Below are 26844 nucleotides of genomic sequence, written 5' to 3' on the forward strand. Positions count from 1 at the left end.
CTCATAAATCTATTCTCACAGCAGGTATGCTTCAAATTTGCACCTCAGCAAAATTACATGTTATCTCACGTCTCATGCTCCTAAATGCTGAGCCCATACTTCAACCCCAACTGAACTTTTCCACAGGTACCCCAATTCAACAACACTTTGGGGGGGGGGTGCGCAGCATTTTAGGTGCTAGAGAAACAAAGACCCTATTCTCATTAAGCTTACACTCTGGTTAGGACAGACCACACGTTCATAGTATCATCTAATGAGCTCTCCTCTGCCCTACACTCAAACCTTCTATGTTCCCCATCTCCTTCAATGGCACTGCCCTTCACCTCATCACCCAGTCCAGAGACTGAACAGAGTTCTTGATTCATCCAGCTTCTTCACCCCTCGTGTACAGTCAACCTCCAAATCCCATTTATTCCTCCTCCCAGATTTCTGTTGAATCTACTCACTAACTAGCTCAGGCTGCTGTTTCTCTCACCTAGGTTGTGATAAAAGCCTATAAATTGTTCTTCCTATCTCCAATCTCACCTCGCTCCAATTCATTCTTTATAATATGATCAAGGGCACTGCACTCAAGAGAGCATCTCTGGACCCACATGTCATCGAAGAGCGAGCTCTGGAATCACGCTTCTGTCTCCTTCAGCAGCTCCAGCCATGCCTCACCTCCCATATGCAACTGCTTTCAATTCTTGGAAGGCTTTAAGCTCTTTTGTCTCCGAGCCTTTGCAGGTGTAGTGATCTCTTCTTAAAAATCCTCTTTCCTTTGACCCCTTGCACACTGCACCTATCTCATCATTTGGTCATTATTGTGCATTTGCCTATATACTCCACCAGACAGTAAGCTCCTGGCAGGCACGGACTGTGACTGTCTTGTTCATCAATGTCTCAGCCTAGCACAGGATCAGGCACACAATAGGTGCTCAATAAAGACATGTTGAAAGAATACTGAATGGTCAGAAGTGTTAATGCTGAGTTGTTGTTGTGTCTGCTGTATAGTGTATGGCCAAGAATAGTCCTGTGATAATTTGGAGTAGCATCTAACTAGATAAAGCCTTACTCTAAAGAAAATAATTCAATTTAGTAACTAGGAATAAGCCTGGAAACTAGCTGACTTGAGTTCAAGCTCATCATGTTACCTTTGGCCAAATCACAACTCGGTTCCTTGATTTACTCATATACAAAATAGAGATGTTCCAAGGATATATAAAAGGGCAACAAGAGGGATCCTTGTGGTGATGATATTGTCCTTTATTTTGGCTGTATCAATGTCAATATTCTGGTTAGGATATGTGCTATAGTTTTATAAGATGTTACCACTGGGGAAGACTCGGTAAAGGTTACATACCATTTCTGTGTATTATTTGTTAACAATAGCATGTGAATCTACAGTTACCTCAAAATTAAAACTTTGATCAGAAAAAAAAAAAAAAATCCAACCCCGCTCACCTCTCTAGGGCCAGTTAGGACTTCTGAGGGGTTAGCAGACACCTCAGCCCAGTGGGGAGAGATCAGGAATGAGCTGCACAGTGGAATGGGTGGGCCTCCCTTAAAACAAAGTTTTCAGCTACTGGAGGCAGAGCAGAAAATGGCAGTGGTGGTATTACAAATGTCCCAGTGAGTGTGGCCAGAAATCCAAACTGTTTTACACACTAGTCAGCCATACCCTCACAGTTCAACTGCTGCACAGCTGACCAAGAAGATAATGAAGCCCCACCTAAGAATGACTTGAATAAAGTAACCATAAAGATAACTCCCTCCTCTCTGCACACAATGAGATGAACTAGTGACCCCTGAGATTCCCTTACTACTCTAGCAGTCTTACATATTAGGGCAAGTCACGTATCAAGGTAAATCAAGGCGGTTATAGCTGTTCAGTCAGTGGTAGATGAGAAGAGAGTATACAGTTCCCGTTCCCTCACACTACATGTCCTATCTGTAGAATGAGGTCCACCTGCATGCTGGCTACTCACCTGAGTGGCAGGGTGCTGCATGGCCAGGCCCCGAAGAAGCCTCAAGATAAATGGCAGGGCTGGGCGAGACAAAAACTTTTTCCAGATGTCAGCATCCAAACTGCAAAGCAAAGGAAGGTATTAGCAGGCCAGAAAGTAAAGACTACCTAGAAACCAGTTGTTGATTCTAGTGTGTTTAAATTCCCAGTTCTTGTTTAAACGTGACCCTTCAAGAGTATCAAAAAGAATCACAATGAACACCCAGCTGAGAAGCCAGATAGAAATGAGTACTCTTAATAGAAACCAACAAGCTGCCATCCTTTTCCCTTAGCCCCAAAGGACTCTGCAGTGGTGGAGTGGTCACCCTGATAGTTTCCAGAAGGGGATGGAGGCCCCAAGAAGGGCAAAAGGGCACACACGAAGCTTTACGCCAAGATAATGATGGAAAAAGAAAAGGCAAGCAGGCACTCTGAGGGAGGGGCTTCTTACTTCTTGGCACTGGGGATGTGCTTTTTCATGTAGTCAAGTGCACTTTGGGTGATTCCCTTCTGGAGAATCAGATCCTTCAGCTGATGCCCATTGCTGTTGTTCTTGATGCCAGCTGCTATTTTACAAAAGCAGTCCAGGAAGACTTTATCATCACCACTGTGATCTTCATCATACCTAGGAGGAAAGAGCTAAGAGTCTGAGGGTGTGAAAGGCAGAACAGAAACTGATCATGTCATTTTCTTGGTTAACAATCTTCAACAGCCTATAGGATCAAGTCTAAATTCCTTAACAGGACATAAAGACTCTTCTGACTCCTATCACTCTCTCTCTTACCTTCTATGTCTCCCAAACTCACAACGTTCTCTTGCCTTCTCATGCTTTTGCATACGTTACTCCCTCCATTCTGTCATACCCCTTGCCAGTCTCACTAACCACTGCACCTTCTCTGTCTAGACATCTGCCACTTTAACACAATATATTTTAACTACTGACTCACCAACTAGACTGAGCCTCTTAAAAGCCAGAAATTCAGGAGTCTCACAAAGCTATTTAAGAATTTTTGTGGGGACTCTCACTTAGCTTTAAGAAATCCAAGCAACATACTTATCAAAGTTACAGTACGGTTTGAATCGCTCCACCAAAATCTGCATTTTCTCCACCTCTCCAAAGGAAAGGTATGGGATTATGCGAAGCAGGCCCTGGAGCACACTAGGGTTGGAGCGAACGAAGGTGCTGTTGATCTGGTCCAACAGCATCACAAGTTGATCCTTGTCACCTGTCAGCAGGAGGTTGCCCTGCAACAGAAAAGAAGGTGAAAGGCCCATTAATGTGGTCATGTCTGTGGCTGCAGCAAGTGACCCCCAAAGGTCATCCACTTCCATCAAAGCCACCAGAAGTAGCCCTAGGAGAACTGTGTCTCAGCACTTCCTGGAGAATTAACAGCATGTTTCACTTGATAAATTAGTTTCTGAGTTTCTGTGATGTCTCTGTTAATAGTCTCAGGTGGTCAAAATATACCAATATAATCCTCCCCCCAATCCTCCAAGAGAATGTAGACGGCTGGACATTCATTTGGTCATAGCTCTAGCAAAACCATTAGCATCTATAAGAATGGAGGAAGTGAGAGGTGCAGTCAATGGAGAGAACCTGAACAGGGGTTGGAGACCTGGGTTCTAGGCCTGATTCCACAGTAACCAACTATATAACACTGAAGAGCTCACTTAATTTCTCTGGACTTTGAGTTTCCTCAACTGTGAAATGAAAGGTTGGACTAAGGCCCCTGTCTATAACTTGGGACATGCCAGGATTCCATTAATGAGCAGCTTCTGAGTGAAAGAATATCCTTAGCAGCTTTGTTTCCTCTGAATTCAAAGATCTCAGGCTTCAATGCAATGATGTCACTATTAGTTGAGCCTTGCCATTCCTATGACCTGAGCAGGTTCAGTCATCCCTGGTTGAGCTTAGCCAGAAACAAACAAGCCTGTTGTTGGTATTGAAACAGTGCAGGCTCCCAGTGTCTGTTGATGGAGGGACTGGGCCCCACTTACCTTGTCCTCACTCAGGGGCTCAGCATTGGACTCGTCTAGAATGATCTCCATGATGCTAAGCACCTGCTCAGCCACAGCTGCACCCCCACTGTCCTTGCTTTCTTGCTCAGCTACCAGGGCCTATAGGAGGAAAGAGCCAGTCACTCTCAGGATAAAGCCACAGCCACTCACATGGCTTCTGCTTCTTCAAGAACTTCATTCTCAGAGACTGTGTGTATGCACGTGTATGCGTGTTCTGAGAGGAACAAAAGTGTGTGGGCTTTTTAGGACAGTGAAAATGTGATGTTCCAGATCTCTTTCCTGGCTGCCCCAAGAAGAGGGATGCTACTTTCCATTGGTGTGTTGTCCGGACTGTTTTGGGGACTGCCGTCCTTGTCTCTGATCTGAACTCAGGTCTGGGGTGCCATGGAAGCAGCATGGGGGTGAGCAAATAGGAGAAGGGCCAGCTAAATGACCTGAGCCTCCACAGCAGTCAGCTGCACAGATGAAGGGCTTAAAGAAGCCACAAGTCCATTTCATCTGAGCCCAGAGGAAATGAGATGTCTTTCCCCCACCCAGGACTTCCAAGGCCCACTCTTCATCATTTGCAGCCCACATTCTTTACCAGATTTAGAGTCCCCAGCATGACGTTCAAAGTGTTCATTTCCAGCTTGACCAGCTGCTGCCGGTTGACTTTCACCTTTACACAGTAACCAAACAATTTCAGCAGCACCTGACAAGAAAAGCCAGTCAAAACCCATGACACCATCTGAAGTGTAAGATGTGGGGACCAGCAGGAAAGAAATGTCTAAGAGGGGTCATATACAATCAGCAGGCGCTCTTCCTGAAATGCAGAGGACAGCAGGGAGAAGTGAACCTTAAGGGGACACAGTAAGATGGCTTGGCTCCCTTATCAGGTTAGCATTTCAAATAGCAATGTGCTCCAGAGGTAGCTCCTGTGGGCTGGGTACATCTCTACTATCTCTGAAACCGTGGCAGTGACACCCAATTCTTAATGGAATAGGTGACACTCTATTGTATTGGGGAAATCCCAGCACTAACTTAGACTCTGAATTAATAGTAAACAGAATGATCCCAGAGCTCATGGGCTGTGGAAACTCAGGACCAAGAAGGTCATTTAAAACACAGGCACAATAATATTTGTCCTCATATACGCTGAGGGGTGAAAAGAAGTGTAAAATACTTGTGGTGCCTCTGGAAGCCTCTAATCCTTACTGACAAGATAGCTGAATGAACACCCAAACAAAATCCTACCATACAAGAAATAAGTTACATTAAAAATTCCACTTAAAATGCAATAATAAAATAATAATGATAATAATGACTGACTTAAGTGCTGTTATTTGGGAAAAGACTATCAGACATTGGCTCCACAGATAACTAAAGAGCCATCACAGAAGGCTGCCATCACACTGTTTTATTGCGGGGAGTGGACCAGGAGGAGGGGCGGGGGGGGGGCCTAAGATGTAGAGGGCTCAGGGAAGCTGCCAGGTCCTTCATTGGCTTGCACTGGTCCGTGGCACCATGCTGCCCTCTAGGGTTACATGGCATGATGGCCACAAGAGGCCAGAGGCCTCTTGCAAAGCCAAAAGGTTGGTCTCCACCTTGCTGTCCCCAACTCACTGTTAGAAGGTGTCGTCCCTGCTTGAAATCTTTGATCCCTGCCAATCTGTTTAGCATGCATTCCAGGCCCCCACACTGGGCCATCACACCAGCCATCTTATACACTTCTTCTTCATCTTCTTCTTCATCTGGGGGAGAAGGGAAGCCAAGCAGAAACAGAGGGAAGGTGAAGATGAGAATAAAACAGAGAGCCCAGAACAAAACAGCCCTCTTTCAGACTGATAGCTGATAGTCCTTTTCCATATGTTCAATAAAGATGTAGCCAATAAAACTGGTCAGTACTGGACACTAAACTACACTATCTCATACCAATAGGAGCTTTTTTCAAGGTTCAAGAAAATTACAATTATTTAGTCAAACATGGGAATATAAGCACCACTGTCATCAATGGAGGGGGAAAAAAACACTAAGCTAAAGTAAATCTGAAGTCAAGTATGTTGCTAATTGCATTTTTCCCTAAAAGGTTGATTTTTTCCAACTCCCGGACATGTCTGGATCAGGCCATAGAGGCCTGTATTTTTCCCCTGTTGGAGAAGTAATGTCCTCCCTATTCTGATGCAAAGGTACATACAAGAGAGTATTTACTGAGAATACCCCTAAGTCCTGACACGTGACCTGCTCTTTAATCCCAAGCCTCAAATTCAATCTGTAGCATTGTCTGTCAAAGACCATACCTGTGGTAGAGTCTAAGGACTCGATAAACTCCTCAGTAGCATCACCCAGCAACCCCCGCATCCGATAAACGATCCTCATGGGCTCTCCCTGAGCAGAGAAAATTGGAGAAAGGTACTTGTACATAGGCCCAGAAAAGTGCAAACGGCTTGACACCTGGTCTTGCTTACTGCCTCAGTAATGTGCAGAACCTCCATTTTTCTACAAGGTCTTAACCACAACATCTCTTAGAATCCAAACACACTGCAATTCACTTAGGGGAAAGGAAGCTAATTTTCTTTAGTGTCTGCTACAGGCTAGGCATTGTGTGAAGTATTTTACAGACATTATCTCATCCAATTTTATTGAAACACTATGTAATAGCTCCCAGTGCCGCACTCTCCTGAGTGAGCCACGGGGTCGGGCCCATATAACAATTATTAATTGAGTGTTTTACTCTATGCTAGGCCCTACGTGAATTAAGCACTTTATTTTTATATTATCCTTTCATACAAGGTTAACAGCTTATCCAAAGTTATCCAGTCCGGGTCTAATTCCAAGCCTGTGTTCCCTCAGGAGTAGAAACCTCTCTAACTAACAGGGAATACTACTCAGAACAAGCAAGATCATTTAGATCAAAGAGCTTCGAATCAAGTCTCAGGAATCAAAAGCAAAAAAAGAGAAAACATCAATCTTTGCCAATGAGATTCTGAGGTCTTCATATAACCATACAGTAAGGAGACGGTTCATCCAAACCTCTTCAAGCTAAAACCCAGAACCTGATTGGAATGATTAGAAACAAGCCTCTTGCAAATTACTAGATTATAGCAACTTTACTAAACTGGAGGATCATTAAGTGTTCACTCTGTGCCAGGTACTGTACTAGGCACTCCAACATATTATATTATTCTCATTTTGGAGATGATAAATGGGAGCTCATAGCCACACTATATGAAATTAGGTGGGTGACGAGGTACCACACTAATTCAAGCTACCTGCCTCCAAGCCCAAGCTCAGCTAAAGGACAGTAAACCCTGGAGGGAGAGAACCTGTCAGAAAGGCCAGTTCCAGAACTGCTTCCAGCTATGGAAGCCCAATGGGAACTCCTCAGAGAGAGCACAACCACAGACACAATTAGAGACACAGAAAACAGAACAGGTTCTGGTCAGTAGCTAAAGATATGGGCTGTTTATCAAGGAAATGGAGGGGAAAGTAGAGAAGGGAAGTTGAAGGCCCAGATAAAAAGCTTCTTGTCCAGAAGAACCCCTCAGTGCATTAAGCACATCAGTGTGAGGGGCGAATGGTTTTCAACTTCCATCTTGCTTCATGGTTCAAAAGAATGTACATGGTTCACGTGTATTCTTTGGGTTCACTACATCATTTACAAGAGTGCTCACAGACGCTTGGTCTTAATTTTTTATGCACATCAGGGATTAAATCTATATTGTTCTGTTTTGATGCTAACATATTGGTGACAAGATGCACTGGCTGAGACAGTCTTCTGCCTGTCTCTCTGCCAATAGTGCTACATCTACCCAGCTGGCAGTAGACCAACAGTAAACAGGGACCAGGACTCCCAGCACAGCAGGAGAACAAAAAGGAGAGGCAAAAATGTGTAACTAAAAGACAAAATGTACCTACAGCAAGCTGCTAATTTAGTTTCTTAAACTCTACAGAAACATTTGGAACTAAGTATAGAAAAGTCTGCCATGTTTCATTGATTCACTAGTTTTCTATAATGAAGTTACCTATTTGATTCATTTGCTAAGAGAAACCAAAGATTAGGAATGGGAGTAAGAGAGAGAATGGAGGGGAAGGAAAGGACATAGGAAGAAAGGAAAGGAAGGAAGAGAGAGAGACTAAGAGGAGGGAAAGGTGAAGTGGAATCTGTAAGACTTCCATAATGGACAAATGGCACTGAGGTGACCAGAAGGACCAGAGCACCCCATACTTCCACCATTTCCTTTTTCCCCTCCTCAAGAATACTGCCTGTTGAAGTTTCAACTCCACAATTAGTAAAAACAGAAACGATGCTCCTTGACACAGCTACTAGAAAAATTAGCAGGCCCATAAAAGCTGAGAACTAATCTTAGTCAAGACATGCCCATCCTAAAAGGGCCCTGGACAGTGAGGGTCCCCATCACAGTGCATCTTCAGACACTGGCTGGTCTTGAACTTTTGGGGCTTGAGGACTTGCACAGCCAGCCTGCGCTGCGCACAGAGGGGAAATGCTCATGCTCTGAAGCTCCTCAAGCTTCACTATTCAGATGCCTCCAAAGGAGGAAAAGATGATCAGTTTTCTCCACACAACTTCAAACAGGGGAAGTAAAGCTCATAAAAGTGCTGCTACAAGCTAGGTTAAGTGATGATTAACAACAGCTCCTGCTGATACAAGTCTGCGTAAGTCAAAAGTAAAACCACACCACCAAACAAGAAAACAAGCACCTACCTCATTCGTGGTACACCAGACCTTCTTGTAAACCTCAGCCACGGGAAGGTCCAAACTAATGATTTTATTGTTCACTAGAAGCTGAAAAGAAAAGTAGATGAGGCTTTTATTGCAAATAATTGTAAGGCAAATACATTTTAAGATCAAAGGGCACTTTATGGCAGTGGTTCAAAACTCAAAATTTTTGTGCATCATGGACCTCTCCATCAACAATTCCACTCAAAAACTGCACATGTACACAACACACAGAATTGTGTGCACAATTTCAAGGGTTACAAACACCCTTTACATAGCCATGGACTCCAGCTCAGAAACTCCTGCGGAGGACCTTCTCCTATCCTGAGTCCACTTCAGGATCAGCACCAGAAAAAGCAATTTTCTCTATTTCACCCAACATGCCTTTCATCACGTATATAACGCCAGACCCTAGAGGTTGTCTGCCAGAAGGTATCAGATACAGGGCCATAAATCTGCAGAGGGGCTAAAATGCCAGTACTTGGGGACCTCAACTTGGAACCATTGGGAAGCCTCTGTCAAAAGCAGCAATAATAAAAACTGACCACCACTATAACCAATAGCCGCTAACCATTTGCTTACTTCATGCCAGGCATTAGGCAGAGCCCTTTTAATCTTAACACCAGGTGAGGTAGGAAGGCAGGTATCATTAACCCCAACTTACAGATGAGGAAGCTAAAGCAAGCTACCTGCCCATGGTTAATCAGCCACTAAGGGGAAGCACCTAGATTGGATCCCAGCCCACGCTCTTAACCCAGCAGCACAGTCCTGTGCTCATTACCTCCATCCCACTGTCATCCTCCAGGAGAGCCACCAAGTCACAGTCCTGGCAAATCTTGTTCTTTATATCCCTCATAAGCGGCCCGATGCCTGGTTCATTGCTGCTATACGGGTTCCCAGGCATCCTGCCCTGTAAGAAGTCTTCTTGTTGAGGATCCTTCTCAAGCGTCACAAAGAACTCAGTGACTTCATTCTCCTCCTAAAGGACAGAGACAAAGACGCACGAAGGAATGGCAGAGGCAGAGATTTATACCATGCTATCTTGTTCTATGGACACTCTGAGGGAAACACCAAACTCTTCAAGCCTTGTACACACTTAAAGATATAAAGGATAGGAAGCTCAGAGGTAATTTTAAAAATCCAAATATAGGCTATGATCATATAGTGATTAGTACTCTGCATTGTGCCCACAGCAACCTCAGTTAGAATCTGAATAACAGCACCAAAAAAAAAAAAAAAAAAAAAAAGAGACAAAAACAAAAAATCCAAATATAGTTCAAATAGCCTTAAACATCAAGTATCGCCTCTTGAAACTCAAGGGTGGATTAGGAGAGAAAAGCTAACGCAATAAGCAGACAAGGAGTGACACAAAAGCTGTGTTACTGAAATGAAGTTTGGGGAGCTTTCCTTCTCCTCCTGCTCATCTCATATGATGCTAACCAATCTGGGGCCAGATGACTTCATCAATGATGATCCTGAAGTCAAGAGGAGGGCTTCTCTATATGACACAACATTCATGCCCAACCCAATGACCTCGCATCGTTAACTGATGGTACTGGCATATTTCATCCTTTCTCATCAGCAGGAGTGGGTTTTTGGATCACAGGTGCTTCTATATAGCTCAGCTTAAGAAAAAAACACACATGCTGCATGTGTGTGCAAAATAAGGCGGGGGCGGGGGGAAGAAGGAAGTGAGGGAAAGTCTTTACACTCTAGGTCAAAATTGCTTCTTCCACAACTCATTGTTGGGTTGATAAGCATGGGATTTTGGCAATGGAAATTTGGACCTAGTTTTTTTTTAAAAAAAAAAGCTAATCTTGACCTGGAGTCTAGGAAATAAGACCAATAAAAGTCATTAGATTTCTCAACATTAAACATAGGAAAATTATGAGATTGCTTCTGTTTTATGTCAGTGGATCTCCCTAAAACATTAACTAAACGGCCCAGTGCCAGTAAGATTCATCAAGACTATAATGAATCACCAAGAGGCTTAACGGCAAAGTGGCTCAAGCTGACACCTGAGTGCCATGGGAAACGCCACCCTACTTACGGGATAAATGATGCTACAGAGCCTCTCAAAGATGAAGACAGGAGTCCGGTAGTCATCCAGATTGTAGCGCTTGGCTGTCTCAATGCACACAGCCATGAAGGCCTTGGTTTCCGATTCTGTACCTGCCAGAAATCAAAGTGGCAAATTTAGTTAAGAAAGAGCTTCACCCACAGAAACTGAGATGAGACTTTAAATGAAGTACCATCACTGACGGTTTCTTTCTGCCCGGTAAGCCTTTAAATGCCCTACGCAGCAATATCAATAGTTCAACTGGAAACTTTATGGTGATTGGTTTTATACTCAGACCACATCCAATTTAAAATCTTTAATGCACAAGTCAACATACTGCATCATACTTGTGTGTATTTCTAGCTCTAAGGATAAAACCTTCTTAAGAACAATGCCTTATTCCATTTAACAACATCTTACCAAAAACAGGCACTCACAAAATGTCAAATAATAATCCTAACTGTATTCTAGTCAAATCAAAGGCAAGTTATAGTTTTAAGCTTTGTTCTAGAAGATTAGGAAGACAGCCAAAAAGACAACTTCAAGTCACATGAAGGGGAAGAAATATGGTCTTTAAAGGGGTTCCACTGACAAGGTCACAAACCAGCTCAGCATGCAGGATAAAAATGACATCAGAAGGACCCCATATCAGGCAATATGGCATAGGAGGTCCTCTGACCTATCCCCACCACTTAAAAACAATTTCGAATGTTGAATAAAGATGTAGCAGTGAGCTGCCACACTGGCAAAGAAAAATCAAAAACCAAAAACTAAGAGAAATCAGGAACCCAAGTAGATAAGCAAAACACTGAAGGTGGTTTTTTCCGTGAGCTTTGGTTTCCACGGCCTGGCTGGATTTGAAAGCTGTATACAAAGCCTCAAATCTACTGAGGTGGAGGAGTCTCGCAGGAACCACCGCCCCCCAAAAAAACACAAATCTGACACCCCAAAAGAGCTATACTCTTAGTATAAGGATCAATTAGAAATAGCTCTCCCTTTCCCCTGAACAAATAACTGAAAGGAAATTGTCTCTCAAAATTTGGAATTGAGTAGAGGGGGAAAAAAAATCTCTGAAAACTCATAACAACCTATCCCCACATAAGGGTTTGTGGCTCAAACCTCAAATTACCTAGGAGGTCTAAAAAACGTGAAGCTCAGAACTTCCTTGAAGGTAGATCTGGGACAGCAGCACCCTGCAGTGCCTCAAAGAATAGTTATAAATCCTCTCTGAATAAACTCATCTTTGACTCAGTCCTAAAGAACTTCCACAGATAAACCTCAAAAATATGATGTCACAGTCAAAAATCACAAAATATAACATGACTTAAGACACAATGAGCAAGAGCCAGAATAACAGCAGAATCAGACCTACAAATATTGCAAATGTTAGAATTATCAGACACAAATATGCGTAATATGCTTAAAGATTATAAGAGATGAGAAATGTGAATAACAAGAGTATAAAAATCTACAACTGTAAGAACTCAATGGGTAGAATAAACATATTACACATATTGAAGAAAAAAAATCAATGAACTGAAAAAATTATCCAAAATGCAGCATAAACATACAATAAGATGAACACTGTGAAAAAGAGGTGAATTGATATCGATGACAGTGCAAATGGAGTTCTACAGGATGAGGGAGAGACAATGGAGCAGAAGCAATTAAGGAGATAGTGGCTGAGAATTTTCCATAACTGATCAAAGACAGATCTTAGAACTCTTGACCTTATCCTGCTCTATGAGCTCAAATAAAAAGTCCAAAGTGATTGAGCCCAGCTCTAGAACTTACAACTCCAAGAACCAATACTCTTGAGAGATGAGTTTCTTTCTTTGAATGCAGGGAGATGTTTGCCACCCCTCCTCTGGCTCTGCAGAACTTGGGAACATCAGACTGATGCACTAGCCAGCCCCAGGCTCCAAGTTCCAGGCCGCTTGGCAGTACTACCTGTGGTCATGTCCTCCAGCATCTCCAGCAGCATATCCTGCGTCTCATCAATCAGCTTGGTCCTCTGCACCACCAGCTTTCGCAAGCACAGATATCCATTCAGCACGGTACCCACCAAGCGACTTTTAAAGTGCCTTTTGATGGATTCCACCTCAACAAAGGAGGAAAGTAGGCCTGTGGAGACAGGAAAAAAGTTGCTGCAAGAGCTTTGCATGATAATATAAGCAAGGAAGGTAGGTGTCTTCAAAAGCAGGGAAAAATCTATCCTTGTGCATGGCACAGAGCAGATGCTCAATGAACTGAACTGGTCAATAGCTCAAAAACGTAAACACATCCATAAGGAGAAATATGCCACGTTTAAATCTGCACTACAGTCAATAAAAGAGGGAAGTGAGTGAAACCCAGCACCCAAGGAACTAAGGGTCAGTCCTTGAAACATACCAAGGATGCCCTAAAGGAAGGGCCACACACTCTCCCTACCTGTGAGACTTTTGAGGGCATAGCCTTGCTGCAGATCAGTGCTCAGTGTGGCCTCCTCCAGGGCCAGCAAACGGGCTATTTCCTAAACAGAATGACAAGCACAGTGTGACAGCACTGCTAACAATACCAGTCACTTCTACCACTGTCCCAGGAGCTGGCAGCACCAACCAAAGACACTCAGTAGTCACATCTTCTTATTCTAAACCTTGCAGAACTTCTCTCCAAGAAACCAGGGACAATTGTATTGCTGTGAGAGGATTGCTTAAAAATTGGCAACAGCCTGCACACCTCCAATAGATTGCTGTGGGCATATGATAAACGTAATAAAGTCATAAAAATAATCTTTTCAACAAATGTGTTTTCTCAGTAAAAAAGAACCACACAAAGTTTGCATCAGAGCACAACGAAAGGAGCACTAAGGGAAGGTGGCGCGCTGGTTACTGGGGTGGGATACCTTGGTGATGAGGTTGCCCACGTAGGGCAGGACTCCCCGAGCGGCTAGGTAGACTTTCCAGTGCGCAGAAGTGATGAGCTTCTGGTAGAGAGCCAAGTACTCAGCTGCACACTCCCCAGCTACGCTCAGCTCGTCCAGGTAACTGCCATCAAGAGGGACAGGACACTATTAGAGAAGCCCAACAGTTCCCCTTTTCTCTTTCCATCTTCTGCACCTTTTACAGGGTGGAGAGAGGATGACTGAGAAAACTCCAGACTTTTCACTTGGGAACTTCCCACACTTGGGAAGAATTCCTTGCACACCACAGGGAATAAATAAGATAATGCACAACACAGGGAATGCTTGCCAAACATTTATGTGCTCAAAAGATTTCAATAAATATTAGCTGCTGCTGTTATTACTACTACTACTACTACTACTACTACTACTACTACTACTACTACTACTACTACTACTACTACTACTACTACTACTACTACCACCACTAAAATTCAGCGTTTTAATACTTTGTTTTCTCTGTGGCCTTCTACATGGAATGAGATGGTTACACACCCCCAGATGTGCCGTCCATCACCCTGACCTATGGATTCCCCCAGGAAAGAGGAAAATGTTCTAGATGAAGTCTAACCACCCTCCCCATCCCACCCCCAAATAGTACCTGGTGAGCAGGTCGAGGACCTGCTGCTTGCGGCTGGGGATGGTAGCTAGAGCTTCCACAATGGTGCAGGCTGCCTGCCGTGCAGCCTGCGTTGCTGGAGTAAAGAGTACCTGCAAGACATGGGAGAGGGGAGGCCCCAGGCTCAAACGATGCCTTGTCCACCAGGCCCCCAGCAGGGCACAGTCAACTGCCACCCATCTGGAAGAAGTCCTCTGGAAACCTCTTGAGGAAAAGGTTAAAGGTAACAATCAACAACTAACACAAAACCTGACTGTTGTACACTGGGAAAGAGGCTACTTCTCTATGGAGATTTCTCCATCAAGTAATTTGGAGAACATACCTAAGATGACTGAAGTAGGAAAAAAGACAAGCAAGGATTTTCCTTAGCAAAGACTTTGGAGACATCTATATGCTAAATATTTTCATTTAATGTAAACTAAGTATTTCCTTGTTCACATATCAATGAACAAATAGATCTTCTAACATATAGTTACTTTAACCCTTTAAAACATTAACTAGAAAGAAGAGGGAGCGAAAGACAGCAGAAGACATGAAAGATGGAAGGAGAAGAGGAAAGCATAGGCACTGAAGTTTCATTCCTTTAGGGAGTCAGGGAGGAGAGCAGACAGCACGAGGAGCTTGACAAGAAAGGCAGAGGAAGTTCTGTTTTGGCCAGTCCACTATGCTGGTGGCTGCAACCAAGAACCTCTACCTGCTTCCTATTTGAAAGGAAGAAAGAATAGCAAAGAGAAAGAAGACAAAGCAGAAGAGACATGTGATGAGGGGCAGACACACACTGCTCAGCATTGGGGGCCAGGGCACAGTATGTGAGGAGCCTGGGAGACGGTCACTTACTTGCCGCAGCCAGTTGTTATGCCCCAGTTTGAGATCCAAGGGGGAGGTCCTCTTCCCCCGACGACTCAGGAACTGTTTCCACCTCCACACGTACTTCTCGGTCAAATAGAGATGGTGAAGCTCTGATTTGCTGGGGGATTTCCCATTGCCATCTATCCCTGAAAGGCCAAGGGTTGCGGGGATAGGTAAGTAACAGTGATAGAAAAGGGGGGCTTGTCAGGACAGGGGCAGGAGAGACTGGTTCCCCACGTCTTGAAGAGAGAGACACACCTCTGATAGGAAGACACTTCTTCCACGCTTCATAGGATGCCTTGGGATCTCTCTTGAGCCATAGCTGAGCCTGGGCGTGGATCTCATTGCAGTATGGCTTCACTGTGGTGAGGGCCTCAACAGGGACATCCTGGAGGAAGCAAGAGGAGCAAAGTGAGAGAGCTTGAGAGCACACCCAAGCTACAGCTCCAACAGAATGACACTGGCACCCCAAGGGATGATGTGCAAAGGCAAGAAGATCAAGAGGATAAACAAGTATATCTTTTATGCCCAAATAGGTATTCCTGTTAAACTATTTTGATCCAATTTAGCAGAAGCATCTCCATGCTGCACTTAAGGTCACTGATTTTTATTGTGCGTGAGATGTTGCTGGCTTCCTACGGACAATCCCGTCGCCACATGCACTAATTCCTATCCCAAGGCTGATTTGCAGTTTCCCAAAGCATAAACCTGCAAGGGGTCACTGTGCCATCTCCAGAATGTAAAGAACTGTTAGTAACAAGAGCTAGCTCGCACAGCAAAGAGCCCAGACAGCACTCTTAACCCAGTGCTTCTCAAACTTTTGTCCTCAGGACCCTGCTACACTCTTCAAAAATTACTGGGGACTCCAAAGAGCTTCTGTTTATACAGTTATATCTACCAATATTTATCCTGTTAAGAATTAAAACTGAGAAATTCTTAAAATAGTTAGCAATTCATTTTAAAATAAGAAAAAACAAATTCATTACTTATCAACCTAATAACATTTTTTACATTTTCCAAAACAAAAAGAATCTAGAGAAAGGAGTTTTGTATTTATGACAATCATTTAATGACTACCTTAATAAGACAGCTGAATTCTCATATCTGTTTTTGTGTTTAAACTGTTGTGATATGTTGTTTTGGCTGGGGTATGAAAAACATCTTGCCTCACAGATATATAGCTGGAAAAGGGAAGAATAATTTAATAGCTTTTTTTAGTTAATCGTGGATTTTCTTCTTTGCTACCACACCAAAGTTCAACAAATTACAGGTTCTTAAGGATTAGCTGTAATGTGGACTCTGAAACCACACCAGTAAACTTTTCATAGTCCGTTACGCTAAAGTTCATCTTTTGCCCAGCATGATGCTGTAACATGCATTGGTCATTTAAAGAATACTGGTTCACAGAGTTATGTCAATTCTTCTTAAAGTGACAAGCTCATTTCATTCATTTTTGCAGAAAATGTCACCTAAGTACCTCAACCTGAACCGCCCCCATATGCCCATCAGTCATTCTTTCAAGCACACACGCAGCTGGCTCGGTTTCTTTTCCTCAGGACAACCATGGTACTCGCAGGTGCAGCAGGGTCGCTTTTTGTATACTTCCCATTCTGCACACTGAGCATTAAAAAGATAAGTACTCAAGAGTGGAGATTGGTACTGCTTCATCAAGGATGTTCTCGGATGAAAGCGCATGGCAGTGGGAACTGCTAGTACAGTGTGGTGCCACCGCCTTTTCCTGCTAAGGCACCAGCTGGCTCACCCAGCACTGAGGATTCTGCACCATCAGCACAAAAATCAGTAGAGTAAAAAGGGCAAACAGTGTCTTAGAATAATTCTAAAAATAACTTTGTCCTCACAGATTCCCTGAAAAGTCTTGGGAATACCCAGGGGTCTGAGAGACAAATTTTGAGAACTACTGGTCTCTTTAGGTTAAATCTGAGCAAAATGGGAATATTAACACTGGGCCTCAGTGCTTAAAGGGTAAGTCAGTCTGGGAAAATCTCCTTTTGCCTCTCACTGTGGAAAAAATGAGTTATGTGGGAATGAATTTCCTCTTTCAACCAAAGGCCGATTTTATTTGCTGGAAATCAGCTCTGAGAGGAAATAATCCTTCATTCATCAAAGGAAAGGAGGAAAGAGGTTGCCCAAGTCCTGTCTTTTCTGAGGACTGTATGGGCAGACATGGGCAAGAAAAAAAGGAAATTGTTCAATGTCCAGCTTCCTCCCTAACCATAACCCCTAGTGCTTATCACTCAGAAAGCTATCTTCCTGCCATGAAGACTCTATTCCCCACCAAGGGATAGTCCATCAGGATGGACCAGGAATCAGAATGGCCCAAGGAAGGACCAGGGTGAGTTGGAGACAGACAGCTTCAGAGATGGCCAAGAGAAAGAATTACAGCCTGCATATTCTACAAGCTGGTATAAGCAAATCAACCTGTGGCTCATCCACAGTGATTTTAGGATGAAAAACTTGGTTATATTCATTCACTTAACAATTTACTAAGCAACTATTATATGCTAAAAGATATTAATAAGACAGTCCCTGGATTCAAGGAACTGACAACTAGCCCAGTAGAGAACTAGATCTTCTAAGCAGCAGCTAATAAAGTAGAGGAGAACATTCTAAGCAGGGAAAACAGCATATAGCCATTACTAACATTTATTAAGAACTAATTTAGGCAGACACTGTTCTGAGCATTAAGTCATTTATTTTTCACAACACTTCAAGGTGGAGACTGTCTTCCTTTTCATAGAGAAACTCATAAGTAACTTGCCCAATGTCACAATGCTAGTAATGAAAGATCTGGGATTTGAACTCAAGAAGTCTGCTTCAGAGCCTAGGATTTCTACCACTGCACAACACTGCATGTGCAAAGGCACAGGGGTAGGAAAGAACACAGTGTTTTCTGGGAGCCACAAGTCATCTGACATCACTGGAGAAAGAGGCAGTCCTTCACAGGACTTTGCACTATGTTTTTACATCTTCATGGTTATCTTATTCTCAATCTCCTTCTGAAAAGTCCCAATCCCTCTCTGCTGAACTAAGGCAAAGGCAGCACTGGTGCCCATCCAGGCCAGGTGGGTTCAAGGTAAGGCAGAGAACTTGAAGAGGCATGGCAGGGCACTCCCTGGCCAGGGAGTGAGGTGGGCAGCTGACCTGTCCTGCTCTTAGAATCTCCCACTTGGCCCACTACCTTGTTCTTCTTGCTAGTTGGAGCAGGTGGTTTAATCAGCTTCTGCAAGATCCGCAGGCACATGAGGGTGATGTTCTCAACAACCACGGGTGTCTTAATATTCACAGCCATGAGGAAAAGGCTGAGGGCTGTGGATGGTCAAGAAAGGCAGAGTCACAATCACAACACACCACACATGTCCTAACAGAGGCTATGTAAGTGTCGTTTTCCCTTCTCCTCTCCCCTCTGGTGTCAGGACCGCGCCTAGGAGCCTTCTTTCTCTGAAAAGCCCCTAACTCACCACAGCGTAGCCGTAGCTCCCAGCAGCTGTCTTCCTTCGAGATAGAATCTGTCAGTAACAGCATTTCATACTGAAGGCTACTTGCCTAGAAGGCCAACAGGAAGAGACATGAGTAGAGAAGGATCTGAAGGGTCAGTGCAAGGATCAAGGTTAGGTCCAGGCTCCAAACAGAGACTCATAACTTAACTATCTGGTCAGAGGTGGCCTAATCAGGAGGAAAAGGAGAGATGGAGACCCCTGTGCTCCGGGTTCTAACCTGGGAAAATCACTCTGGGATGTGACCCTGCAAGTGTGCTGCTCCTTGTCTCCTCAGCCACCACAGTGAGGCTGGATGGAGGAGGGAACACAGGAGGACCATGAGGGAGGAGTTGGGGAAGATGCCTAGTTCTGCTCACCAAATCGGGATTGGCCCAGTGGCCCTTCAGGGCTGTGGAGACTTTGCCAATAATGAGGTCGTTCATTTGCTGGGTGGCTTCTGGATTGTCTCTGGAGAGGCAAAGAAATGGAACTTGTTAGCCTGTCATTCACAATTGGTTGTGACCCTCCTTTCTGCCTGAAGGAGCCCAGAGAAAGTGAAATCAATATCTTGGACCACCTAGCCTAAAATCTGCTACTTCCTTCCCAGGGGCAAGACGATGACTTTAGCCTCACAAAACCTGGTCTGCAATAAAATAGGGCATGTCACAGTGGCCTTTCTTGGGAACAGACACTAACTGAAGGAAGGGCAGCACTAATGCACAGGGTCCACGCCCAAGGCTGCACAGCCCCCAGGTGCTATCTGATGTGTTAGTCTCCAAAACCTAGGGGTCCACTCTCAGGCTGTGTCACAACTTCCTCATCTTCTTCAACTGCCTCCATGTCACTTCCCACAAGGCACCCACATATCCTATCTATGCTCCTTTGTAATAATGTTCCTATTATTATTAATAATAACAAAAACATAAACCATATCACATCTTCCCAACCACTTTGAATAAGACCCAAAGTCCTAGGATAGCCCACAAGACCCTAGAGGATCTGGCCCCTGGAAATGCTGACCTAATCTTTCTCCCTGTGCTTTCCTACAGCAGCCTTCTCTCCAGCTGCACAGGCCTCCCTGTCGCTCCCCAGTGCTCCTGGCACACGCCTGCCTCTCATGCTTGAGACACTGGAATGGCTCGCTCCCTTCCTTCACACAGAACTTTGTGCAACTATCACCCCCCTCAGAGAGATCTTCCTTGACCACCTTACCCAAAACAGTCTGCCCTCCTGCTATCAGGGTCCCTATTCCTGCCTGTTTTTCTTCACGATCTTATTTCATGATATTATATTGTGTAATAATTTGTTTACTGCAGTTCTCGCCATCTAGAATGTAGGCCCCATGAGGGTAGGGACTTTACTTCATTTACGACTATCCCCAGAGTCTAGAACAGTGCCTGGCATTCAGGGGATGGTCAATAAATACTTGTTAAATGAGGGAATAAATAATATAGCAAATAACATTTATAAAGCACCTAACATGTTTCAGAATGTATGCCATATACTCAGTGAATAATCCACATAAAACTCTGGGTGTAGTGTCTGGTACATACTAAGTACTCAACAAACATGAGTTATTATTTACTGAAATGTTTCATTCATCCTAATCACAAGCCTTTAAACCATTTATTACTATCAGTATTTTTCAGATGAGGAAAATGGGAGCTCAGAGAAATTAAATAATTTGTCCAAGGCATGTAGTGCAAAGTATCAGATACTGAGCTTGGGTCTTTTAGATCCAGAGTCCAGGATCTTGATCCCTAGGCCCCACTGCTCCACTCTCTTCTTATGTGTGAGTCCAAGGGTCCAGTCACTCCCTTCTCCTTCCTCACCAGGACTTAGAGACAGTTTTCTCAGTGTTCCTCACTGGAACCAACAAAGTAAAATCCAACTATACCATTTATAAAAAAACCTGGGTTTCAATGCTCCCCAAGTCTGCTCATCTACACCCTGTATATCATCTCACTCCTCCTCTCTGGTAAGCTACCTAACCTGTTTAGTAGTGAGAAGCACAATTCTCTGCCCCTTTAGTGCTCCCAGCATTGTCTCTGCCACCAACCCCAGTAGTCAGCAGGAACTACTAGGCTCATAATCATGATGCAGGCTCTAACCGAGTCAGGAGGCACATGAGCTGGCGGACCTCTTCCCGCATGGCCGCGGCCCCTCTGCGGAGACTGTAATCAAAGAGCTCCCGTATAAGGCCCTGGGAGACAAGGATGTGCCTCAGGGCTGGGTTGGTGGCCAGGGCCCGGAGGAGTGTGATACAATGTTCTGTGACGGCCGAGGCACAGCCATAGCATTTAGTGGAGGAGGTGTGGCCACAGCCCAGGACAGATAAGGCGCGGTACTGGCTGGCAGTGAATGTGGGCTGCACAGAGGTCCGGGAGGATTTGGTGGCCGCCTCCCTTTGCTGCAGGTCATATTCCAACAACTCTTTGCGGGAAGCAAAGACTTTCTAAGAACAAAAAGACAAAAGTGGAAGAAATAAGCATTTACAATAAGGAGTAATTAGAAAATTAACTTTGCTTTGGAAAAAAAGAAAAACTCTGCATGCATTATAAAATTGAACCTTCTCAATAACCCTACAAGTCAGATACTTTGTCACCATTTTACAGAGGAGGAAACTTTATCCCCATTTTACAGTGAGCCATGCCAGCTGGCCTGTCCAAAGTAAGAGTCAGAGTCAGAACTGACTGATTGCAGGCTCATGCTCTTAACTACCACTAACGCTGTCTCTTAAAGAACAGACAAGGTCAGAAAACTTGCACACATGTAGCGAAGTTGGCACACTGGCAATTTGTGGGGAGGAGGTAAACTTGTGCTCTCCACTGTCTGCAGCCAGCCTCCCATCCCATGGAGATCAGGCTTGTAACACTCCAACCATCACATGGCCCACCCTGGCTGACTCCAGTTGGTGTGCCCTTATCGTTCCACCAGGCAAACATGGCACTTCAGAAAGAGAGAGAAGAGAATCTTGGAACTTAATATTTTAAAACCAGTAATTCTTCTTCTAAAAGATAGGCTGTTGATGGCCAAAAAAACCAAATCTATGCTGACCTCCCATCTCTATTATCCTGAGTTTTCTAGCATGAACTCAGCTCTCTGACAAGTGCCAGAAACCACAGTGAGAAAGATGTTCTTTGGTACAGCCATTCTGCCTGCCTTTTTAGCTGGACTGGGCAAGTGCAATACCAAGAACTGAATTGCTGGATAAGAGCAACAGGACTGCTTTGAAAATAATATCGATAATGCTCCAACAAAACACATTCAAAAGCTGCTCCCATTTCTCTACCTGGATGATTTTGGAGAGTTCATCAAAAGAGTTCTTGCAGTCTCCACAGTACTCCTGAGCCAACTGCAGGATGTAACGATTCACACTGGCTGAAGTGGAGCTGATGCCCCCTGCCGTTCCTGAGTCATCCTGCAATCCCAAGGGGTAAGTTATTGTTAGACTTCTACCCTGAAATAATCTCTTCCAGGGCCAGTCTTCTGATTATGACCCAAAGCCCTCTCTAAATGCTCCTTTTAGCTTGGGATACCTGTGGCTTTTCTGGAGCTGCCTCATTCACTTTGCAGAGCAGGTTCTCTAGCTGTGGCCGATGTCCCATCAGCTGATGATACACTCGATCGGCTTTGTCCAGAAGTGTATTGATATTGGAAACAGCCTATACAGGAAGAGACAAGGACCTGTGTGAAGGCTTTTTAGCACAATGACTTTCCCTGAGTAATCCTAAATGCTAACCATTTACTGAAACATTTCCTATAGGTCAGACACAACGTTTCACACATTCCCTCTCCTCTGTCCTTCACAATAAGACTATGAGGTATGTATATTATTTTTAATAACATACAATATACATATATGATATACAATAAAATACAATTCTGAGAGAAGTAATTACTGCCAGGTCACACAAGTATTATAAAGCACAGCTGCTTTTTAAATTGGAACTTTTGTCCTTCTGACTCTCGAATGTTCTTTTGCTATCCCAATAGGTCCTCCCTTTCACTGTCCTTTAATATCCAGATCCACCACACCACACTGTCTGGGAACCAGCCCCTAGATGAGTTAGTACTGCGGGAAGGCCAATAGCCTCAAATGAAGCAGTCTGTGGAATGGATGCAGGGCAAGTTGTCCAACTTCTTCCTACCCTTCCAAATCCAAAGTTATTTCCTCCTTGAGCTACTCTAGTTTCATTACCAACCAACACTTCTCCAAAATCCTACATAAATCATGTGTTCCAATATATCTTACACCATTCTTTGCTCCCACTCAAAAGCTGGGACCTGAATGGTGTTGAGCTAAGGAAGCCTTGGACTAGAAGAAAAAGCACACTGCACGGCCCCAGCTCTGCCCGAAGTTTAGATCAAGGCCACTGCCCTGAGTGTAGCCAGATCTGGCCTCACCTTCTTCCGGTCTTCTTCATTCTCAATGGGATCCACTGCACAGCAAGGCTTGGCATAGAGCATGAAGTCGAAGCGAGCATATTTACAGAAGCCACAGGCATTGCAAAGGAAGGGATCCTTTTCATCGTAGTTGATGGATCTGAAGAACCAAAGCATTTGGGTCAGTGAGGCAGCAGAGGTTTGGTGGGGTAGGGGTGACTTTGAGGAGATGGATTGTGCCACATCTATACTCTAGAAACTACTGCAGGGACCACTGAAGGGAAAATAACAAAAAGGTGAAAATGACTTAAGCAACCAGGTAACAAGAAAGACCCAGAACTGAACTTAAGGATCTCCCTCCCAGCCCCACACCCCTGCCACGGGACAGGCAAGCACAAATATAAACATGCACACATCACTCTTCCACTTCCCTCCTGTCCCCCACCCCCTTCTCTACCCTTTGACCCATTCTATATACCCATAACCCTCTAAGATTTGTAAGGGCACCAGACACTGAAATTGCCCACACTTGAGACTGTTACAGAAAAACAAAGGGAGTGTGCATGACCCTGGCCTGAGGGACAACCACTGGCTTACCTGCATTTGTGACACTGGTACACATTCTCTCCACAATTGCCACAGACCCCTGGGTTGGCAGGGACTGAGGCACTACAGCGTGGGCACTGCAGGGTCTCTGTGGAGGCCTGATAATTTTCATAGAAGTCTGCAAACTCAATCATCAGGTTGGAGGCCACGATGGGCAATGGCAGGTCGATCTTCACCTCTGTCTGCCCAGGTGTGAGCTGAACCTTCTTGGCTTTGTGCCAGCGAGCGGGCCTAGGAGAAAGAGTATCAGATAGAAGGTCAGAGGGCTGGAGATCCTCTCATTTAACCCTCAGTGAGATGGTCTGATGAGATGAAGAGAAAGACTGCCCTATGGGTTTTTCTAAAGCAATTAAGTGGTTACTCTAAAGAAATATCCCAAAAAACGGGAAACTAATTTTTAAAAATTTCCCACTATCTTTTCTCTATAAAAAAGCATAGACCACACAAGTGCTTTCAGCCCTTATGTGATAACTTCTGGAAGTCCAGAAAAACTACAGAGGCACATGTCAAGGGAAGACATTACTCCAAAAGTAGGCCACACTGAAGCCTATAATCCCAATAGGTACAATGATGATGACTGCCACCAAGTTCCCATCATGACAACTACCTTGGAAGGATAAAGCAAGATTGCTTTAGAGAGGCAGAGAAACATAACCAGGGTCTGGAACAAGTGCTAAGTAGAGTCATAAAAGCAAAAGCCATGTAATAACTTAGGAGTGAGTGATTAACTTATTTAATCCTTAATATAACACCTTGAAAGTGGGAACTCATCTTTGTTTTAGTTACGGAAATCAAGGTTAAATAACTTCTCCAAAGTCACAGAGATAGGTAGTAGAGCTGGGATGTGGTGAGGCCATACCGTCTACCACTGGCTATGCTGACTCAACACAACAGGAAATCAAATCCAACTCCTCTGGAGGGAAATGGGTCACCCTAATGGGCAGCTTCTACTTTCAGGTCACCAGTGTCAACTTTGCTTTTCAAAGGAAATAGAGAAAACTTCCTTTAGAGCTACAGGTATTTGTTGATGTGGTACACTACTAGCCTTATTCTGCCTCCTAGAATAATAGTAATACTTCCACTCTCTGTGCAGAATAGCACTGCAAGTTATAATATTCAAGTAGCAACTACCTGTGTTCTCTGTCCAACAACAATGTCAGAAACTTCAAAAAGAGATCTGTCTCTGTGAAAGTCAACACTATAACCCAGGGTAGTGCCTCTTTTGGCTCATATACGACATGCCCTGATTCAGACACTGGAACACATGAGCTATGGAAGACCCAACACCAGCAGATAGAGAGGAAGGCACCATGTAGAAATGGAAGTAACGTGTACTAAAGAACCTTCTTGAGAAATACTCTCTGCTCTATGAGCAAGAGTGTAGCTGTTTTAATCCAAGAAATGACATCTACTTCCCAATATAGAAGGTTTTATATAAGAATATAACTGCTCTAGTTAAAATAAGGATGAGAAGGAGGTATGGAGGCCCCCTCACTCAACTTCCCCTCCCACAGCAAGCTGGTGAAGAGCTTCCACAGGCCCCCAGGGCTCCTCCAGACTAATTTTAAAATACTCTTTGTCAACACCCTGAGGAACTGGTGTTTTTTGTCCCTCCATCATAAATGAAGCAGCTAAGAGGACATAATAGGTCTCTAGGGATGTGCTGCTTTACCCCATTCCAGGAACCAAAGCCAGCAACTGGTGTTGAGCCTTATAAACCCACTACCCCTTCCCCAAGTTTGAAAAGCCCATACTTGTTTTTCAACTCCACGATGGCCTGCACAGTTCGATTATTATAATACAGGTTGATAGTCCGCACCATCTTGGTCCGTTTCAGGTCCCCAATTTTCACTGTCACTTTGCTGATGGTGTGACTGCCAATGAGCTTCACAACCTGCTGGGTGGTGGTGTACCGTGTGTCCACTTTAATGGAAGACAGCTTGATATACTAAATACAAGAGTACACACGAAACACAGGATTAGTTCAAGGCTAACAACAGCTCGTCCCACCTTCTTCAAAATTCATCAATGTAACCCACTCTTCACCCATGGATGAAGTTTCTATTCAAGGTAGCAAGTGTGGCAGATAAGGATCCATACTACTGGTGACCGACCGTTAGGAAAGAAACATCTATGAGATAGAAACCAATCTCTGGAAATGAGAAACTATCTGGACCTGTAAGCCTCAGGACAGTCCTTGTGAAAGACGTTACTTACACAAAACGGCACTTCTGGATTGTTACACACCAGGCAGGGATCACTCTCCAGGTAATAGCCATCAAACTCCACTAAGCCAGACAAGGTGCTGAGAAAGAAACCAGTCTCAGCACAAAGAACCTTCATTTTAGGAAACACTGAGCTTCACAAAGAAAACAATGACAAAGCCATGGCTCAATATCCCCCACAGTGAGCCCTACCCTAATGAAAACACAAGGAAATATGAGAAATCCCAAAAGATTCAGAAGTCACAGGAAGGAAATTTCACCTAATTGGCCTTAGATGTTTCCTGTCTCTTAGCTGTCCTTCAGTGCAATCCTACGATGCTCTAAATTTGACTCAAAGAAGAGTCATAATTAAATTTCCTAAAAATTATGGAACTATATGTTTAAAATAGGTGAACTCTATGGTATATAAATTATATCTCAATAAAGTTTTGTTTTTAAAGCACAGTCACTACTAAGTCAAAAAAAAACTGTCACTTTAATCAATGTCCTCTTTAATAAGTTTTTTTTTTTTAAAGGAAGATATTTCCTGTAAACTTGTTTTACCTTATTTAGACTTAAACCCTTGAAACTAGAGACCTCCTTACACTATTACTTACCGAACCCTGAGGTTAGCAATTACATTTTGAGTACCTTCTATGTGCATGGCCCTGAGCTACATGGGAGGGATCTAACCCTATCTAGAAAGGTTCACTATTCTCCTAGGGGTTTATCAATTCATATGGAAGAGGCTACCAACGTGCAAATTGCCACTCAGAATGTTGACTGAGCTTCAAAAACGTAGAAAACAAAACAAAGCTCACTTATAAATGTTGGAGTTGGGATGATTGGTAAGAATGTGGTTTTGAGTCCGCAGAATCTCCACAGCCTTCTGTGAATATTCCTTCAACTGAAACAGAATTCAGTAAAGAAATATAGTTAAAGCCCAAAGGAAAGTCTTACTAG

The 26844-nt window shown here is 43.9% G+C and overlaps 1 protein-coding gene across 5 annotated transcripts in view; it reads right to left on the bottom strand.

The window, feature by feature from the left end:
* Nucleotides 1-26844, bottom strand: part of UBR4 (ubiquitin protein ligase E3 component n-recognin 4) — a 128249-nt gene that overhangs the window by 15950 nt on the left and 85455 nt on the right. For all 5 annotated transcript variants that reach the window (XM_063105281.1, XM_063105279.1, XM_063105278.1 and 2 more), the window contains 27 exons: nucleotides 26703-26788; nucleotides 25895-25982; nucleotides 25432-25625; nucleotides 23669-23908; nucleotides 23093-23231; nucleotides 22225-22350; nucleotides 21978-22106; nucleotides 20797-21140; nucleotides 19063-19153; nucleotides 18668-18752; nucleotides 18388-18515; nucleotides 15447-15576; nucleotides 15177-15334; nucleotides 14322-14431; nucleotides 13664-13805; nucleotides 13210-13291; nucleotides 12730-12903; nucleotides 10771-10892; nucleotides 9502-9699; nucleotides 8706-8786; nucleotides 6280-6367; nucleotides 5606-5733; nucleotides 4587-4694; nucleotides 3983-4102; nucleotides 3039-3229; nucleotides 2436-2609; nucleotides 1968-2067 (listed from right to left, as the gene is read on the bottom strand). In XM_063105281.1, coding sequence (XP_062961351.1) covers nucleotides 1968-2067; nucleotides 2436-2609; nucleotides 3039-3229; nucleotides 3983-4102; nucleotides 4587-4694; nucleotides 5606-5733; nucleotides 6280-6367; nucleotides 8706-8786; nucleotides 9502-9699; nucleotides 10771-10892; nucleotides 12730-12903; nucleotides 13210-13291; nucleotides 13664-13805; nucleotides 14322-14431; nucleotides 15177-15334; nucleotides 15447-15576; nucleotides 18388-18515; nucleotides 18668-18752; nucleotides 19063-19153; nucleotides 20797-21140; nucleotides 21978-22106; nucleotides 22225-22350; nucleotides 23093-23231; nucleotides 23669-23908; nucleotides 25432-25625; nucleotides 25895-25982; nucleotides 26703-26788 — 3756 coding nt within the window. The remainder of the gene's footprint in view (nucleotides 1-1967; nucleotides 2068-2435; nucleotides 2610-3038; nucleotides 3230-3982; nucleotides 4103-4586; nucleotides 4695-5605; nucleotides 5734-6279; nucleotides 6368-8705; nucleotides 8787-9501; nucleotides 9700-10770; nucleotides 10893-12729; nucleotides 12904-13209; nucleotides 13292-13663; nucleotides 13806-14321; nucleotides 14432-15176; nucleotides 15335-15446; nucleotides 15577-18387; nucleotides 18516-18667; nucleotides 18753-19062; nucleotides 19154-20796; nucleotides 21141-21977; nucleotides 22107-22224; nucleotides 22351-23092; nucleotides 23232-23668; nucleotides 23909-25431; nucleotides 25626-25894; nucleotides 25983-26702; nucleotides 26789-26844) is intronic.

The sequence above is a fragment of the Cynocephalus volans genome, chromosome 8 (assembly GCF_027409185.1).
Source record: "Cynocephalus volans isolate mCynVol1 chromosome 8, mCynVol1.pri, whole genome shotgun sequence".
NCBI lineage: Eukaryota > Metazoa > Chordata > Mammalia > Dermoptera > Cynocephalidae > Cynocephalus > Cynocephalus volans.